The sequence below is a fragment of the Miniopterus natalensis genome, chromosome 2, assembly GCF_054644295.1.
Source record: "Miniopterus natalensis isolate mMinNat1 chromosome 2, mMinNat1.hap1, whole genome shotgun sequence".
Lineage (NCBI taxonomy): Eukaryota > Metazoa > Chordata > Mammalia > Chiroptera > Miniopteridae > Miniopterus > Miniopterus natalensis.
The window spans coordinates 78,670,551-78,691,035 of record NC_142082.1 but is presented as its reverse complement, the minus strand read 5'-3'; the positions used below and the strand labels follow the sequence as shown (position 1 = coordinate 78,691,035).

At 36.7% G+C, this 20,485-nt stretch overlaps 1 protein-coding gene across 3 annotated transcripts in view; it reads right to left on the bottom strand.

The window, feature by feature from the left end:
• Positions 1-2,498: 2,498 nt before the first annotated feature.
• Positions 2,499-20,485, bottom strand: part of VPS36 (vacuolar protein sorting 36 homolog) — a 46,709-nt gene continuing 28,722 nt past the window's right edge. For 2 of the 3 annotated variants that reach the window (XM_016213586.2, XM_016213588.2), the window contains 8 exons: positions 14,906-14,938; positions 14,707-14,784; positions 14,005-14,139; positions 11,724-11,789; positions 9,887-9,951; positions 9,142-9,226; positions 6,024-6,100; positions 2,499-5,943 (listed from right to left, as the gene is read on the bottom strand). In XM_016213586.2, the coding sequence (XP_016069072.1) occupies positions 5,850-5,943; positions 6,024-6,100; positions 9,142-9,226; positions 9,887-9,951; positions 11,724-11,789; positions 14,005-14,139; positions 14,707-14,784; positions 14,906-14,938 (633 nt within the window). In that variant the 3' untranslated portion in view covers positions 2,499-5,849. The remainder of the gene's footprint in view (positions 5,944-6,023; positions 6,101-9,141; positions 9,227-9,886; positions 9,952-11,723; positions 11,790-14,004; positions 14,140-14,706; positions 14,785-14,905; positions 14,939-20,485) is intronic. The other variant, XM_016213587.2, reaches the window with a different exon arrangement.

Genomic DNA, 20,485 nt, shown 5'->3' with positions numbered 1-20,485 from the left:
TACTAATTAAATCTATCCAAAGTTTCAAAAAAGGCTTTAAGGCTATCATTCAGTTTCACCAACAGTAGAATTACCTAGTTCAATATCCATTCAACTCAAGTTGAGATTCCTTTTCAACTACATGTCATGGTCCCTGGCATTTTCAGATTTGAAAGCAAAAAGCTCAATGGAAAGACTGAGCTATGGAGTTAGAGCTGAGATTAATTCCAGCCCTGTCTCTGTAACCTTGGGCAAATGACAATCCCTCCTCTCCTCCACTATAAAAGGCATACAGTATTAGCTCTATTAAAGTTCCTTGGTGACTGAGTGAAACAAATAGAAAGCACCTTGCTCTGCATTCATCTTTCAGACACACACGCTCCCTTAAAGACCCATTCTTGAGGGGTGGAAGGTCCTAAATCCAGATACAAATGGTTGAATCCTGTGCTTGGTCATTTTTGCCTTAATTAGAATTCTTGCCAAACTATATTACTGTCTTTACTGAACAGTTAAAATAAGCTTTTCTAAAAGAAGGCAACATCATCCTGGCTAGTGTGGCTCAGTGGTTAGAGCATTGGCCCACAAACCAAAGAGTCGTAGGTTCCACTCACAATCAAGGGCACATAATAGGGTTGCAGGTTCAATCCCCAATCCAGTCAGGGCACATGTAGAAGGCAGTCAATCAATGTGTTTCTCTCACATATCTCTCCCCCCCCTTCCCTTCCCCTCTCTAAAACTCAATGGAAAAAAACATCCTTGGGTGAAGATTAACAAAAAAATAAAATAATAAAATAAAAATCAAGCAACATAGATGAGAAGGGGAAAAAAGCTTTCAAAAGAACAGTGGTATGGTCTTGTCAGTATTGAACTAAAACAAGCAGGCTATCAAGATATCTTCAGTTCTCTTTCTGGGTCAGCAACTGCTCTAATGATCTTGTGCAAATTGTGTAAAAATTTATTCACTGTCTCAATAACATCCATTTACACAGAGAGATCTTTTATTGCCCTGGATAATATTGAGAGAAAAGCTTTAACTGATTCATGATTATCAGGACACAAGGAAGAACATGCATTACCCAATTTTCAATGTAATAACTAGATCTTACATGTGTGTTAACCTGACTTTTCTGGAGTGCTCCCGCATCATGGGTATGGGCGATATAATAAAACTTGAATAAAACAGTGTGTCTCAGGTAGGCTGAGCCCAGACAAGTCTAGTTGAGAAGCCTCTTGGGAAGTGGGTAAAGGCCACAGATTTAGGTTTACAAGTGAACTCATCACACATTATAATCCCAAAATCACTCAATTCAAGTAATACTTTAACTAGGACAATACCACATACAATCACTGACTTAGGCCAGTGGGAAGCCAAAAGAAGCGTTGTATGACAGTCCTTGAACTTAAAGAAACTGAATTTCTCTATTTTCTTATGGCATTAAAACAGAGAGCAATACAAAATATAGTCAAGTATATTGGGCAGGAAATAACTCTTATGGAGTTTAGAAATAGTAGAGTTGTGTACTGAAAACAAATTTTTCTTTTCTTTTTTTTTAAATATATCTTTATTGATTTCAGAGAGAGGAAAGGAGAGGGAGAGAGAGAGATAGAAACACCAATGATGAGAGAGTCATTGTATCCACCAATGATGAGAGAGTCATTGATCCAGCCCGCAACCCGGGCATGTGCTCTGACCGGGAATCGAACCCCGATCGTCTGGATCCCAGTTCAATGCTCAACCGCTGAGCCACGCCCGGCCGGGCCCAAACAAATTTTTCTAGAGCAGGTGGGATTAGTGGGGATGGGGTGCGGAAGTGAGTGGGAAGTAACAAAGGAAATCTGGACAAGGGAAATGGGTCCAGAAGTAGGAAGGGGCACACCTCGTGCTGTTCCCTTGACCCAGTGCCTTCCACCCACTGCTGATCACTTGGTCCTTGTGAGCCTAGTTTACCAAGATCTTCCTATCCCACAGGCCTTCTTACATTCCTCCATCAGAGCTAAGGGCTCCTTCCGGTCTTCCACAGCATGGTACCTGTGCCCCTTCCATGGCATGCACTTCATTCCATCCTCGATTAAGTTTGCTCACATGTCCCTTCCCCCAAGTAGGCCACCCTCTAAACGGGAGGAGCTATATCTTACTCACTTTTGTATCCACCCCCCACCAGTGGTCCACACAAAGTTCCTCACACTAAGTTGGTATGTATTAAAAAATGTTTTCTTAATTGAACTGAATGGGAGATAAAGTAGGATAAAGTGAAGCCAAATTTTAATAGGTAAATACATCAGAGTTCATTCATTCAATAAATACTTACTGAGTGCTTACTGTATGCCAGGCCCTGTTCTAGGCTCTGAGGCTATGTCCATGAACAAAATCTGCATCAAAATCTCTGCCCCTCTGGAGCTTATACTCTAGATCTATCATAACGGATAGAGTTAGCAATGAATTTACATAAATTCAACCATACTTATCAGCAAAAAAGGAGACACATTTAAATAGTTTAATTATTGGTGCTACAAAAGTCTACTGTTGATATATAGTTTTTATTATATATTGTACTTATTATATTCATAAAATATTCATACCCATGTATCACCACAAGGATTCTAATGTAAGACTATATGTAGAACTTTATTGGCAATTTAAGAGATTTTCAAGGATCATTATGAGCACGTTTGATTTCATACTTGAGCACAGTCTTTAAAATCTAACCACCTTGTAAGTTGTGACTCTACTACTCCAAAATGAAAACTCTGAGAATTGTTCAACAAAGAAGAACCATTTTAAGTAGTTGAGCATGAGAATAATGACATGATGAATCCACATCTGGTCATATTAGTTTGGTAACAGGGAACAAGATATAGTACATTCACATAAATACACACTGTCAATCAACAGTGGAATTCACATCAAGAATTTAAAGAAAAAGTTCATGAGCCATTTGCGATTCTTTTAAAACAACTAAAATAGTTAAGAGCTTGAGGTCATAAATATTTATAATCAACTCTTGATTATAAATCTAAAAGAACAAATTGTAACATACCGACTTATTCTGATTAAAGGTTTATCATTTTCATATATTTTTCAAAGAGTATTTAAAAAGACACCAAGTTAAGAAAAATTATTTTTAAATTTTGCAATAACTATACTCTATATACATTAATACCAATCATTTAACCCTGAAGACAATCTTCAATTGTACAATGTAAAAAATTTTTGGACAGTATATGTGACTAGAAATATTCCATTACCATAAAGCGACCAACAGTTAATGTTCCTAAGAGCAAAGTTAGGAAAGCAAAAACAACAATTATACCAGTAATAAGCACCAAGACAGAACTTTTATGCACTTAGGACCTGATTGGCTGTATTTCAAAATAACCTCTACTAATAGAGGACCAAAATAACACCTTGACAACAACAAAAGATAAAAATATATATACTGAAGTGTGAAAAATGTGAAAAATGCCCACTTTAAATATAAAACAATGCCCCGGCAGGTGTTGCTCAGTGGTTAGAGTGAAGGGCTGCATACCAAAGGGTCACCGGTTCTATTCCTGGTCAAGGACACATACCTGGGTTGCAGGTTCGATTCCCGGCCCCAGTCAGGGCGTGTGTGGGAGGCAACCAATGGATGTGTTTCTTTCACATCGATGTTTCTCTCTCCCCTTCCTTCCCTCCCTTCCATTCTCTCTAAAAAAAAAAAAAATCAATGGAAAAAATATCCTCAGGTGAGGATTAACAAAAATAATAATAAAAATAAAACAATGAAAGCAATCATATTTGTTTTTTAACTAACTTTTTTTGCAAAATATATTCATATGTCACTGTACTGCCTCTTTAGTTCACTGCATACAATTCAGATCTCCACTTCTGTTAATGTGTTGCCACACTAATGTAAACAAATGTGCTGAATTATGGGAGCTGGCTGTAATGAATCCACACCATTAGAGCTAGATCCCAGTAGCTCAAACAATCTTAGCTGTGCAGTCCAGAGAGGAGTGACATACAAACAAGCTTACACTATGGCCTGAAAGACTTGGGCAGCCAGACACTGAATTTCCCCCAAAACAAACCTGAGGCTGAGCAATAAAGGAAATAGAGGATCTGTCATCACAATGTAGAATCAGTGACAGGTTTGGAAAATGAAGACTAAGGCAGGATGCCTCGGGCACAACATTCCCGAGTCACTGGAGGATGTGAAGCAGTGACAGCCACTTTTCCAGGAGGGATCAGGGATTGACTGGGTGCACTTTGAGGGATTCCCTGGGTCTGCAGCTCAGGAACCCTGCAACTCTCCCAAAGGGCACCTATAGCAGCCTCTGGCAGTGGCACTCAAGTGTGAAGCCAGGTATTACCTCCTCCTGGTCTCAATCGTTCCCTCAACACAGATACTATCGCCTCTGGAGGCTTGGCCAAAAATCATCACTGCCTTCCACATCTGACTCAGTCTCAGAAAGACAGTCTCCTCTGTGCTTGTGGGGTCCCTGAGTTTGAAGTAATTTCAGCATACTGTACGCTATATAACAGGAACATATGACGTCAGGGAGTCCACTTTAACACTCAAGCAATCTAAATTCAGTACTAGCCAGTTTTTGTTACCTCAGTAATACTTTTTAGCAGGAAGTTTCTCTACACAACTTATCATGTGTGGGGTAAAAAAAAAAATTTGCTGGAATATGAGAGAAAGATATTTAAAAGTTCAGTGTGAAACTCCTTGAGGGAGGGAAAAGAAGACATATTACTTTTCCACTTTTATTCCCATCCTTGGCTTTGAGGTAAAAAAACAACAACTTCCTAAGCTAGTTAAAGGTTCTTCCAGCCCCTCCACCCACACACAATCCTAGGGAATTCCTGAGCCATCTACTTCCCAAATTCGTAATCATATCTCTGGGCATGTCTATACAGCTCTTTAGTTCAGTTTCAAGATCCACAGCATTTTTTAAACAAAATGACATAGTTGCATTCTTTAAATGCCAGGCATGAAATCATCACTTAAAAAAACTAGTCAGATAATTTATATGTGAGTCAAATACAATTCTCTCCTTTTTTAAGGTGCTTTATTTGGTCTGCTGAAGACATGCTATGACTGCTTCTAAAGAAAAGCCCTTAGAACAGGGATAGGGAACGTCTTGCCCAAGGGCCATATATGGCCCATGAAATCATTTGGATTGGCCCGCCAAGGCAACAGCACATGGGACTTGAAATTCAATAAATCTAGAAGCTTTTTTTCATAGCTAATTTTCGAGTTGATAATTTTGTATGGCCTGCAAATGATGTTATAAATATCAAAATGACCTTGGCAGAAAAAAGGTTCCTCACCCCTGCCTTAGAAGGAGCCTACTATGGTACTCTGCAGTTTGGTATTTTGTTCCAATGTGATAAGGTTCTTAAACTATATTGTACATAGGACTTGCTTCATGAAAACCCCCAGAGTGGGCACATCAGACACAGAAAAAAACTTCACTTGTTTATAATTCAGTGAATTTTAGTTATACCAAAATAAGAAACTAACCTGTCCAAACATGCAACTTCTCCTTTTCTTACCCCACGAATTAAATTCCTTTCTTAAAAATGGTTAGATTTGATGATCAAGTTAAAATCCACCATATTTCAAGTTAAACTATGAGGATTCTATACAACTGTAGTATGATTTCAAATTTACATTGGCCTTCATTTTTCTGTATTTTCCTATATTCGTCCTAAATCCTAACTTCCTACCCCATAATATTAGGAAGAAATTTAAAGGGTTTTATATTATACTGCAAGTTCCAGTGAATTTTCAGTTTATCAGAGTTTACTCTTAGCTCAATATCATACAACCTCTACATGATGCAAGTATATGGATAAGCAGTATTTCAAATACAAAAAACCCTTAGCTCTGTGTCATAAACAAATTTGGGTAAAACCGCAAGCCTTCCACTGAGTCGTCTCGGCAAAGATGGCCCATCTTCTCTGCAAGAAGCAACCTAGAAATCAAGGGAGAAAACCATAATCACCTGTCCATTCAGAACCACAAGTTGTAATTCAGAGCAAGGGCGTTACTTACCTTTCTTTAGCCAGGAGGACAGACATTCCCACAAGCTTGGCAAACTCTTCTGATGTTAGTGATCCCTTTTCTGAAACCTAATAGAAACACACAGAATAAAATGTCATAATTTAGAACACAGAGGTACTAACCTAGAGAGAAAGTATACCAGTTACACGCAGGAAATAATTTACTGAATTTTCTACTAAAATACAAAGAATATTCACTGTAGAACTAAGTCTTCTTCACTAATGTTTAATTCTACAAAAGCTGAAGGGCACAGACCAAATAAAATAGCACCTAAAATATCATAAAACCCTCTATAATATAACAAAGGCATTGTACTAAAGTCTAAAAAAAAAAACAACCACTTTTGATATTCTGTAAAGGAACATAAAACAAATTTTAATTGAATTCATATTATGTGATCCAGTGAAGAACCCTTATATGTAGGTTTATTTTAAACTATGTGGTCAAGGCTTGTCTGCTTTTACCACTCTAATTCAACATAGTATGTGAAGTCCTTGCCACAGCGTTCAGACAAGAAGGAAAAATAAAAGGCATACAAATTGGAAAAGAGAATGTAAAACTGTCATTACTTGCAGATAACATGATATTGTACATAGAAAACCCTAAAGACTCCACCAAAATACTACTAGATTTAATAAATGAATTTGACAAAGTAGCAGGATACAAAATTAACACCTGAAAATCAACAGCATTTTTATATACCAATAATGAACTCTCAAAAAGGGAAACTAAAAAAACAATGCAATTCATCATCACAACAAAAAAATTAGATACCTAGGAATAAACTTAACCAAGGATGTGAAAGACCTGTACTCAGATAACTACAGGACACTGAAAAATGAAACAGGAAGATACAAACAAGTGGAAGAATATACCATGTTCATGAACTGGAAGAATTAACATTATTAAAAAGTCTATACTACCAAAAGCAATATATAGATTCAATGCAATTCTTACTAAAATACCAACAGCATATTTCACAGAGCTAGAACAAATATTCCAAAAATTTATATGGAACCAAAAAAAGACCTCAAATAGCCATGGCAATCTTGACAATGAAGAACAAAGATGGAGGGATCACTATACCAGATCAAGTTATACTACAAAGCCATTGTAATCAAAACAGCCTGGTACTGGCACAAGAACAGACATATAGATAAGTGGAATAGAACAGAGGACCCAGAAATCAACCCAAGCCATTACACTCAATTAATACTTGACAAAGGAGGCAAGAGCATACAATGGAGTAAAGACAGTCTTTTCAATAAATGGTATTGGGAAAATTGGACAGGTACATGCAAAAAAATGAAGCTAGACCACCAACTTACACCATACACAAGAATAAATTCAAAATGAATAAAAGACTTAAATGTAAGGTGTGAAACCAAAAATTCCTAGAAAAAAACATAGGCAGTAAAATCACAGACATCTTACATAGTGGAATTTTCGATGATACATCTCCAAGGGCAAGAGAAACAAAGTAGAAAATAAACAAATGGCACTACATCAAAATAAAAAGCTTCTGCACAGCAAAAGAAAGCAGTATCAAAATGCAAAGGGAACCCATATGGGAGAACATATTTGCCAATGATATATCTGATAGGGGTTAATTTCCAAAATATACAAAGAACTCATACAATTCAACAAGAGGAAGACAAATAATCCAGGACCTAAATAGACATTTCTCCAAAGAGGACATACAGATGGCCAACAGACACATGAAAAAATGCTCAATGTCGCTTATCATCAGAGAGATACAAGGTAAAACCACAATGAGATATCACCTCACACCTGTAAGAATGACTACCATCAATAATTCAACAAATGACAAGTGAAAGTGAGGATATGGAGAAAAGGGAACCCTAGTACACTGCTGGTGGGAATGCAGAATGGTGCAGCCACTATAGAAAACAATATGGAGGTTCCTCAAAAAATTAAAAATGGAACTGCCATTTGACCCAGTGATCCCACTTCTAGGAATATATCCTAAGAAACCTGAAGCACCAATCAGAAAGAACTTATGTACCCCTATGTTCATAGCAGTACAATTTACAATAGCTAAGATCTGGAAACAGCCCAAGTGCCCATCAGTAGATGAGTGAATAAAAAAGCCGTGGGACATTTACACAACGGAAAACTATGCAGCTATAAAAAAGGATCTCTTACCCTTTGAGACAGCATGGATGGACCTAGGGAATAATATGCTAAGTGAAATAAACCAGTCAGAGAAAGACAAGTACCACATGATCTCACTTACATGTGGAATCTAAAGAACAAAATAAAATGACAAACAAGAAAGGACCACAGACATGGAAGCATGAAAGAGACTAACAAATCTCAGAGGGAAGGCGGGAAGGAGGGCGGGAAGAGATTAACCGAAGAACTTATAAGCATATATGTGTAGACCATGTATACACAGACAATAGACAGGTGAAGGCCCAGGGATGGGTGGGAGATTGGTGGAGGGGGACATCTGAAATACTCTTGACAAAATAAATTTTAAAAATTAAATTTAAATTTAAAAAATAAAATATGTGGTCAAAATGTCTATAGTGTGGGGTTTTTTATCTAGTCTAAAAAAAAGTACAATAAATATGAGTTATTCAAATTATACAGGTTCATTATAGGGGCTATGAAGGTAGTAATATTTCAAGTACCCTAATGAGTAATAGCAGTTTGGCCATAAAATCCATCTAAACTACAGTTGCTTTTCATATTTTTTCAAAGAATTATTTCATAAAATAACTTTTGGTGTTTGTAATGCTACTTGTGTAGGTGTTACTGAAAATAAAAGTTCTATCGTGGATAACATTCTGATTAACAACGCTAAAAACATGTTCTCAAGACTGAGCTTCAAACAAAAAGAGAATACCTCATTAATTCTAATTCTCCCTTCTTATGTTCTGCATGTTAGTAGGTTTCAAAAAGCTTTCAAAGAATAATTTTGATTAATATTTATTCATTGTTAATGATAAACCATTTTAACTGGGCCAACAGCCATTACTTTTTAGTAAAGTTAAGTTCAAAAGGAAATCCTGTTTCTCAAGTTGCTAGGCATTCGGATCCTCACTGCAAGCCCTAATGACTGGAGGAAATTGGGTTCACATACTGTCTCCAAGGCTGAGGCCACCATTTCCTCTTCCTTGTGCGACTGAAGTTCAATTACCATGACACCACTGTCAAAAACTCGGAGCCTAAAAACAGCAGATGGGAGAACAAAGCTGTGAATATCTAGGATCTTCAACAACTAAGGAGGCACAAATATTTTTCGCCTTCTTTTATGCCCAGGTATGAGGGTAATATTAACACAAGCATCATTTAAAACTTAAACACAAGCAAATATGGCATAACTATGAAGTTCATGAATGAACTATAATCCACATACTAAAAAAATACCTATGTCTGGCTACTTATTTTTTCAATTTTTATTTTTTTATTTTTCAATTATAGTTGACATTTATATTAGTTTCGGGTGTACAACATAGTGATTAGACAATTATATAATTTGTGAAGTTATCACCTGATAATTCTAGTACCCACCTGGCACCATACATAGTTATTACAATATTATTCACTATGCTGTACATCTCTGACTGGCTAATTTTCTTAACCTAAAGATAAGGAAATTATATGTTAACAGAATTCACTTGGTACCACAAGCACCTCGGTCACCCATCTCAGGCCATGCACAGGATGGAAGCCAAGATGACAGAGGTGCTTGTAGTGCCAAGTGAATTCTGTTTACATATAATTTCAAGAGGGGAAAAATGTTGGCAAACCTGGCAGGGCTTTCCTGTCTAATTAGTGCAGAATAGTGGCTATCATTGGCAAACTTCCAGCAGAGGTTCTTTTACCTGAGAGGTAATTTCAGAGCTTCCAGCATCTTGCATGCATTCACTAAATCTTCTGGTGAGAGCAACTAATGGGGGGAAAAATCCAGTTTACACTGCAAATTAATAGAGTGATGCTATATAGTTATAACAATCACTAAAACAGAAGAGAAAATTTAAAAATTATCATTTATCAAGGATTTTAGGTGGCTTAATCACTGAAAGGCAAAAAGTTAACAAAGAAGCAAAAACTTCTATTCATTAAAGCAGTACTAACCAATAGAAATAGAATGTAAGTCATGTATGCAATTTTAAATTTTCTAGTAGCCATATTAAAAAATTAAAAGAAACATGTGAAATTAATTTTAATACATATATATCCAATAGATAAAAAATTCTCCATACAGGGTGGGGCAAAAGTATCTTTACTGTTGTTCATATGGAAAATAATACAATTAATAAATAATAATACAAGAATAAACTGTGTTTCACATACTCACAACTTTAAACCTACTTTTGCCCCACTTTATATAATTGATATAAAGAATTATTAATGAGATATTTAAGATTTCTTGATTCTGTACTAAGTTTTGGAAATGAAGTGTGTAATTTACACTTACAACATATCAATTTGGATTCACTACATTTCAAGTTTACAATCATCACATGTAGCTGGCTAGTGGGACTGTGGAGCCTAAAAGAATAAGCCCAGTGTGGTGGATGACAAGCACAGCTTTGAGTCACACAGAATGGCTATGGAGCCAACCAGCCTGGGTCCAAAGCCCTGTCAAATCACAGTCTCCAGGTGCAGCCTATGTAAAATTATTTAATCTTTGTAAGCCTCAATTTCCTTAACCCAGGTTACCCCCAGATGGAGATAGTAAAAAGTAGCTGCCTCACTGAGTTACTGGGAGAATAAATGAGGTAACACTTCAGAGTGCCTGGTGGATGGTAAGTACTCACTGATGGCAGTTATGACTATTCAAATAAAAACACAGAGCACAGTCTGGCCAGTGTGGCTCATGGTTGAGCACCAACCTATGATCCAGGAGATCTCGGTTCAATTCCCAGTCAGGGCACATGCCCAGGTTTCGGGCTTGATCCCCAGCAGAGGGCGTGCAGGAGGCAGCCGATCAATGACTCTCTCATCATTGATGTTTCTGTCTCTCTCTCCCTCTTCCTTTCCTCTCTCTGAAATCAATAAAAATATATTAAAAAAAATAAAATAAATAAAAATAAAAACACAGGACATAGGCTTAACTTGTGGGTCTGGGGTGTATGCTGGAAAGATGGAGCTAACTGTTGAGACCACAAAACTGTGTTTGACTACTTGACTGTGATGGCACAAAGAGTGCATGTCCAGAACCTTGGAGGCCAAGGACATCTGGGTGTGAAGGGTCAATGAGAGTTGAAGAATAGCCGCAGTTGATTCATAGCCCAAGGAGCATGGCAGCTTTCCCTCTGTATTATCTACAGGCACTCTGTATCCAACCCAGTTAAGTCAAACAGCTAACAGCTAACTATCCCAGAGAAAGGGCATCATGTACAACCTTATTAATCACAATACAAACACAGACTATTAGAGCTGAAAGCTGTCAGTCCAAATCCTTATTTGAAGGGAAGGAAAACTGAGTTTGAGAGGTTAAGTAAGCTACTCAAGTTCACTCGGCAAAACCAGGAACAGAATCTACCTCCTAGATTACACAGTAGTATTCTCTTCACTGCACCATATTTTTTCTCAAAATAGTTTCAATAATCACAACCCTTCCTCAAATTGTATTCACTGTAGGGAAATTTGTATTATATTAAGAAAGTCTAAATTTAGTTTTAAAAAAAGAAAATCTAAATATTCTATGCTTACTTCCATTCCTCGAGCTCGGTTTACTAAACAGTACACCTCCGTGAGTGACATTATACCCCCTCGTTCCTGTTAAAATATGAAAATTTTTAAAGTATTATGTTATAATTAGCACCAGTTAGCATTTCTTAGAAAACATAATCAGAGTGAAATCAGGAATTATAAAATTTCTTAAGAAGCTTTTTAAAATACTATTTATACATAGGAGAACTTACTCAGGTACGATGAGACATTCAAATTCAATATTTGGACTTTAATGTAATTATTACTTTTAGCATTTAGTTAAATGAAAAGAGGGGCTCTCGGCCATGTTTTAAAAATGTCTTTAAGTTATTCCAGCTAATAAACAAAGAAGAAACTATAGAACTAAGTAAGAATGTCACCATTTTGCTACTCCTAATGAAGTAATAATCTAGACAGTGACTGTCAATGGCTGCTAACATCACAAAGAAAAGACAATCAGATATTATGTACCTTCTGATGAAAATGTACAACACTTGTATGAAATATTCATGTCAGAAAAAAAAGAACTAGCTAGAACTACCAGTTTACAGGGAACCATGTTAACATACAAGTCAGCAAAATCCAGGCTGAGATAAACACACTGTATGCGGGAAATGTATTTATACATTTTACGTTGACTGGTAGTAGGGCATGTGATAAAAACTACCCGCAAACAATGTGTAAACTACTAGGTTCTCCTAGTAAGGGGGAGAGGGGAGGAAAAGAAGGGAACCCATGGAATTACCAATCAGCCAACTGCAATGTATCCTAATTTGAACAAACCAACTATAAGAGAAAATGTGAACAATAACTAGATATTTAATATTAAAAAGTTATTTTTTAAGTTTTTAGTCATGAAATAGGATTATAATTACACTTAAAGGTGTATTTGTTATAATTACATACTGAAATATTTACAGATAAAATGCTATGATATTTCTGATCTGCTTTACAGTAATTCTGAGTGGAGGTCAGCTTACAGAAGAAGCTGGATGGTGGGCACATAGGGATTCATTATACTATTCTATTTTGTCATATGTTTGAAATATTTCTTAATACAAGTGCTTTAATAAATAAAGTTCTGATTGCCTGAATGTTAAACTAGAAGATAAATCTTATTATGAAATTAATAGTACATATACAAGTTGGGGCAAAAGTAGGTTTACAGTTGTGAGTATGCAAAACAGAGACTATTTTTTTTTTTAAATCCTCACCCTAGGATATTTTTTTCCACTGCTTTTCAGAGAAAGTGGAAAGGAGAGAGAGAGAGAAATGTCAGTGTGAGAGAAACACATTGATTGGTTACCTCCAACACCCGCCCCCAACCAAAGCCCGGGATTGAGCCTCCAACCGAGGTATTGAACCTGCAACCCTTCAGTCCCAGTGAACCGAGGGCCGATGCTCTAACCATTGAGCAAAATCGGGTAGGGCAACAGTCTATTCTTGTATTAATAAGTAATGACTGTATTATTTTCCATATGAACAACTGTAAACCTACTTTTGCCCCACCCTGTATATTGACTACTTATATACAAATATATCTAAATATATAGAGATCACATATTTCCTTTTGAAAATAAGAGATAAGCCCTAGCAGGTTTGGCTCAGAGGTTAGAGTGTCAGCTCTCGGACTGAAGGGTCTTGGGTTCAATTCCATTCAAGGGCATATGCCTCGGTTGCAGGTTCCATCCCCAGCCCCAGTAGGAGTGTGTACAGGAGGCAACCAAGCAATGAGTCTCTCTCATCAATGTTTTGATGTTTCTCTCTCTCTCTCTCTCTCTCTCCCTTCCACCCTCTCTGAAAAGCAACGGAAAAAATATTCTCAGGTGAGGATTAAAAAATAGTAAGAGAGCCCGGCCGGGCATGGCTCAGCGGCTGAGCGTCGACCTAGGATCCAGGCCATTGGGGTTCGATTCCTGGTCAGGGCACATGCCCGGGTTGTGGGCTCGATCAATGACTCCTCTCATCATTGATGTTTCTGTCTCTCTCTCTCCTTCTCCTTTCCTCTCTCTGAAATCAATAAAGGTATATTAAAAAAAAAAAATAGTAAGAGATAAGAAAAACTTCAGATATATGAAGTGAAAATTGAAAACAATTTAGAAGATCATTGACAAACAACCCATTAATAAGTACACTGAACTAATTTAATATTCCTGAAAGAAGAAAATAACATGATGGTTGAATAGTACCCACATCATGAAGGGAGTTATGATCGTAAGATTTCTGATGACATGGAAATAATTTAACATAATTTAAAAAACCATTTAGGTTTGGTTTTTACCTCTAAAGGTGTCTGCAATATTCCAGCCAGCTGTTTAGCCAGCTGCATGTGGTACTGTGTGCCGGAGCCATAGGTTTCCCTGGTAACTGGGTTAGCTATTCCCATGCTCAGCAAATAGGATTTAAACCTGATGGTCTATAATAAGAGGAGAAAATGCACAAAAAGACAATTCAGAATTAGTCTTTCCACTGCAACATTCGCAATCCTTCCATCATAAATTCAATTCTACTCAATTATTTCTCATAGTTTACTGCATAAATCTAATTATCCTTTTTTCTATTTTGCTATCTCATACTCCCTTTATCTCACAAATCTGGTGTGAGAGGTGATTTAAATAACAACTATATTATGGTTAATGCCAACCAAATGATACAACTGAGAACTTAGCAAAATGGCTGTGACCAGACTGTAGACAAATTTAATGAAACAGAGATGAAACTTATGATGTATAAAATAGACTTAAAATAGACACTCCTTACATATTTCAATATATGTTTTATACACTCCAAGAAAAGCTATTGAAATATCCTATAATCCTAATAGAATTAAGTTTTTATGGTTGACTTTTTTTAGCACTCTCATATGTCCTCAAATCCTAAAAGAAATAAAACACTACATTAAAAAAGCAAGCTACATTAAACCACCAAGACACCACTGCATTATTTGTGTAGTTTCTAATGCCTTAAAAAGCAACCTATTTACCTCATCTTCTGTGATGTCACCTTGCTTGTCTTTAATCTTATTAGCAATTGATTTTGATAACTCCACCATTTCTTTAGCCTGTCAAGAGAACAGTAAAAGACTGAAAAGAAATACTGTACACAAAGTGTCTGCTAACAAAGTATATTTTCAAAACTGTATCATAATTGGTATGAATTTAATAGATATAAATGACATATACCTTGACCATTAGCTTGCTGAGGTCTTCAAAGGCCTGAAATGAGAAATGAGTTTTGTTGGAATCTGTCTAAAGAATTAAAATGTTTTAAAGCAATGAAGCATTCTGTTTTCTTCCCTATGATAAAAATTTATGAAATTTTCTTACAAATGTCAATTTATTTATTTAAATATTTACACAGGTGATAAATCTACCTTATTCTAAGAAGTCAGCTTAGCTAAGAAACCAAAAACTTTCCAAAACAAACTTGCAAAAACAACTTTTCAAATTTTCAAAGAGAAAAGATGATTGAAGAAACAAAAGGTGACTTAAGTAATAGTTCGGAAAATATTATTTACTATTCTTTAACACAAGCAAGAAAACTTGTCACTGGTTTTCCCAGAACCACTTCCTGATGGGAGGCATTGTAAAGCTTTCCTGGCTGAAAACAGCAATATGCAGCTGCAGGAATACTTTGAACACAACAATTTTGGCTTTAATAGTAGGTATGATTTTTTTTTAATCCTCACCCAAGGAGTAAGGATATTTTTTCCATTGATTTCTAGAGAGCACGAAAGGGAGAGAAATAGGAGAGAGAGAGAGAGAAACATCAACGTGAGAGAGAGAGACACTGACTGGTTGCCTCCCACACGCACCCTGACAGAAGGCAGGGTTTGAACCTGTAATCCAGGTACGTGCCCTTGACTGGGAATTGAACCAGAGACCCTTTGGTGCACGGGCCAATGCCCTAACCACTTAACCACATCAGCCAGGGCTAGCAGGTGTGATTTAACTGAAACCATTAATCTCAGCCTCTAAATACTGAACAGATTATACATGTGGTTTTGGATATAATGAATATTTGAAAGAAAAACATTAAAATACCACAAAAACGTATCTAAATAAAACCCACCAATTGTTTAATTTACTACAATGAATATCCACTTCAAAGGTCTCTTCAAATTTAATCAGACATATTTATAATAACTTTGTTTCAAATTACCAAAAATATATTTCCAGTGCAGAATACCTCCTGTCTAATTGATGTGCACAGATGTTATTTTTTAAAAACCAATTAAGCAATATAGCATTAATTGAAAATCTTTCGGTTCACATAAAATTTTAATCAATAGGTTCTGATTAGCTCACTCCCATCTTAATTATATGCAGGAAAGTATCCCCCATCTGCAAAAGGACTTTGCTAAAATAAGTGTTGTGTAGGATTCTTATGGCCGACTCACTAAAGCTAATACTGAAAACAAAGGGGAATGTGCACACACCTAACAGGAATTTCCTCAGATAAACAAAAGGCTTAAACACTGGATTCTTATCAGCAACAGCCAGCAGATGCAGGAAACCTTCTGTGGGAAACTGTGGGCACCAGCTCTGAAACAGTCGATTCTAACACTTAAATGGAGGGCAAATCACACATCAACCCAGTATTCAAAAATAAAACACACTAATACTGTACACACTTAGGTTTTTATTTTGAAGATAAAATGTTTAAGGAAAACTAGGAGGACAATACTTTCAAATTTTATATGGTAAATTACTTTATTTACCTTCTTATATTTTCATTTAAAAATGCTAGATAGTGAATTTACACAGAATACATAGATTAGCCCTTATTCCTCATGGTTCACAAAAAATAAATACAAATATTTTATATTTATGGAAGAATTTCCAAATTATTAATAAAATAATTTGAATAATTATAAAATATAAACAAAAGCTTCTTCATTTCTATTTCTATTATTCTAAAATTTGAAATTAGCCAACTATCCAAAAAAAAGGATAGTTGGCTAATGGATATCCAAGAAACTACCTACAATAAAATTTAAAAAACATAAGCAAAAATGCAAAATAGATGCATGTGCTCATTCTATTATTTCATTTTGCAGTTTATAGAACCTTCTATCCCTCTACCATGTCCTTAGTCAAATTTCCATTCCAATTTTGAAAAAAGTGGCATGCACGTTAAAACCAGGAGGTACCCTCTTAAGCTGATTTGTAGCATTATTTCTTATGGACTTTCAGTAATTATTAGCTTCAGTAACTATTAATATATTCTTAAATTTTCAGTTTTAATATTCTTGATTCAGTACCTTTCCATATTCCATTCCCTCTACCTGGATCCTCTTATCCCTACTGGTCATCTGCTAACAACTACTCAACTTTCAGGTGTTAACTTCCATTACTTCTGCTAATAAGCCTTCCCTGACTCCAATAGAAGAGGGCCACATTATGCGTTCCTATTGCAGCCACTATTTTCTCATAACGTGGCATTTCTCACATTGTAGAGAAAGCTCATTTGCCTCCTGCCTGGCACATCACTACAATATCTAAAGCACCTGATGGAGGGCTCACACAAAGTAGAGAGCAAGAGCAGGGACTATCTGCTGAATAAATCAGTGACCTGCACGAGAGACCTGCTTGTATAGAATACTCTGAGTCATGCAACTCTGTGAAAATTAGATTGAATCAGAGTAACATTTCATAAACTAAGAAAAACAAGATTTTGAACACTAAATCAGTATGGCAGCATTCAGAAAAAGGAACACTAATAATGAAAAATTAATTCACTGCTTGATGCCATCTCTAAAAGTGTGACACAAAAAAGATAACAAAAGTCGCTGAAAAAGAAGAGTGACAGCATCTTCTGGGTGGCAAAGAGAATGTCCATGATGTAGTGTACCACACTTGCCTGCAAATCAAAAGACCTGAGTTCTCATAACCCTAGCTTCAAAACTAGCTCTGAGATAATCACTTCTCTGGTGAGTAAGAACCCTTCTAATGCTAAAGTGCTGGAATTTTATGGGAATAAAGAATTCCGGGAGGATTGTGGCTATGGCTGTATAGGTTTTGAATCTCTCCAATTCCCAACATGAAAAGAGACAGAGCAACTATATTTCAGAACCAAAAACCCAGACAGCATACAGTATAAAACTAGGTGACAAGATATCCACAAAAACTCTAAGATACAAGTAGGAGAAGTGATGTCAGAACAATGGCAGGGTGAGAGATACCCTTGACACCTCTCCCTGAAATTTCAACAAGTTAACCAACTATAATTCAACAAAGAATTCCCTACTCAATACAGAGGCACACCTGAGACACCCATGCATTGAAACACCTAAAGGTGGGCAACCTGGAATAAGCAGAGAGACAAGCAGGGAGGAAAGCTCAGATGGACCTCAGACACAGCCCTGCAGCTGGGAGCTCAGGAGCTCGCAGTACAGCAGGGAGAGGGGAGGTAACCACAGTAGCAGGTGCTTCCTTCACTCAGGAGAAAGAGAGAGCTACAGGGGGCCAGTGCAGCAGGGCGAGTGGAATGAACAGTGACAGAAACAACAGATACCTGACAAAGAGCAAGGTTTTGCCACGAGGCTGTCCACTGTTGGGTGGTGGTGTTTCTGACAAAGAAACCACAGAGCCCTGCTGCTCCTTGGACTCCCAAAACTTGCTTCCCATTGCCCTCAGTGTTTGTTGCGTCATGGAACGTTTTATCTGTAAACCAAGAGCTATTGCAGTGGAACTACAGTTTCCCTCTGTGACTGATCTCGGGTTTGGTGCTTGGGTCTGGACCCCATGGAGGTCTGGGGTCTGCAGTCACCATCACACTGAGGGCAAAACAAACCCTGCCCCAAGCAGCACAGTTGTACTGTCTTAGGGAAGCCATGGAGATCAAGTCTGGGAGATCATGGAGGTAAAAAAATCTTGCAATTCAGCACCATCTACTGGAAAATAATACAAAGACCTCTTCAGAGAAAGCTACTATATAGAAGGGATATTTATGCCTAGACAAAGGAAAGTAGCAAATACTATGAATAACCACGGTAATGAGGATGATCAGAAAGAAAATGAAAAATTCCCAGAAAGCAAGCTGGAACACATGGAAATATGTGATATAAATGACAGAGATTTCAAGATTGCAGTTCTAAAAATACTCAATGAGATATGAGAAAATACAGGCAATTCAGCACACTTAGAAAACAAATCAATGAACAAAACGAGTATTTTATCAAAGAGATTGAAATTTTTAAAAAGAACCAATCAGAAATCCTGGAAATGAAGCATGCAATTAAGGAGATTAGGAAGGAGCTACTGAGCATAGAAAAAGGAGCCAACCAGGTGGAGGAAAGAATTAGTGATATCAAAGATAGGAATCTAGAAATGACTCAGAGGAAAGAAGAGAGAGATCCAAGCATAAAGGACTCTACAAGAACTATCTGACTCCATTAGAAAAAGAAGTATTAGAATAATAGGCGTTCCAGAAGAAGAGAGGGAGAAGAGGACAGAGGGCCTATTCAAATAAATAATGGATGAGAACTTCACAAACCTATGGAAAGAACTAGTTCCTCAACTCCAAGAAGCAAACAGAACACCTGATTACTTCAATCCAATGAGGCCCTCTCCAAAGCACACTGTATTAGAACTGTCAAAAATTAATGACAAAGAAAAAATTCTCAAAGCAGCCAGGGAAAAGAAAGAAGTGACCCACAAAGGAAAATCCATCAAAATTTCACCCAACTTCTCAGTAGAAACTCTACAAGCTAGAAGAGAGTGGAACCAAACAGTCAAACGTTTGAAAGACAGAAATTACCAGCCACGAAAAATATATCCAGCAAAATTATCCTTTAAACATGAAGGAGAAATAAAGATGTTCCCAGACATACAGAAGCTGAGAGATTTTATCACCAGAAAACCTACATTGCAGGAAATACTAAAGGGAATTATTCTTACCTGAAACAAAGAACAAAAGGTAACATACAGTAAGATCACCAAAAAAGTTGCAGCACAAATAGGGATAATTTATGACAACAATACATAAAAGGGGAGGGGATAAAGGTCTGAACTGGCAAAGGAGAATGAACATCAGGTGCACTCAAAAGAAAAAAAAAAACTATTGTATATACAGTGAAATTTTATTTTTTACAAACCGAATGGTAACCATACACAAAAATCTCCAAACCAAGACACATAGCTTAAAAAGAGAGGACACAGAGAAAAGAAGTATGAAACCCCACCAAACAAAAACAAAAGACAGAAGTACAAAGGAAAAGAACCAATGGAGGCACAGAGCTACCAGAAAACAAAAGATAAAATGGCTATAGGAAATTCTCATACATCAATAATTACCCTAAATGTAAATAGTCTGAATTAACCAATAAAGAGGCACAGAGTAGCAGAGCAGACCAAAAAACAAAACCCAACCATATGCTGCCTACAAGAGACACATCTAAGCTTCAAAGACAAAGGTAGATTAAAAGTAAAAGGGTGGAAAATGATTCTCCAAGCAAATAGCATCCACCAAAAAAGCAGGTATACTTCTATCTGAAAAAATAGGCATCAAGACAACAAAGATAATAAGAGACAAAGATGGACACTTTATACTGATAAAGGAGACACTACATCAAGAAAACATACCACTTCTTAATATATATGCAGCCAACCAGGGAGCATCGAAATACATAAAGCAATTACAGAACTAAAGGGAGAAATAGATCAAAATACAATCATAGTTGGGGACCTTACTACTCCATTGACAGCTCTAGAAAGGTCAACCAAAGAGGAAACCAATAAAGAAATGTTGGCTTTAAATGA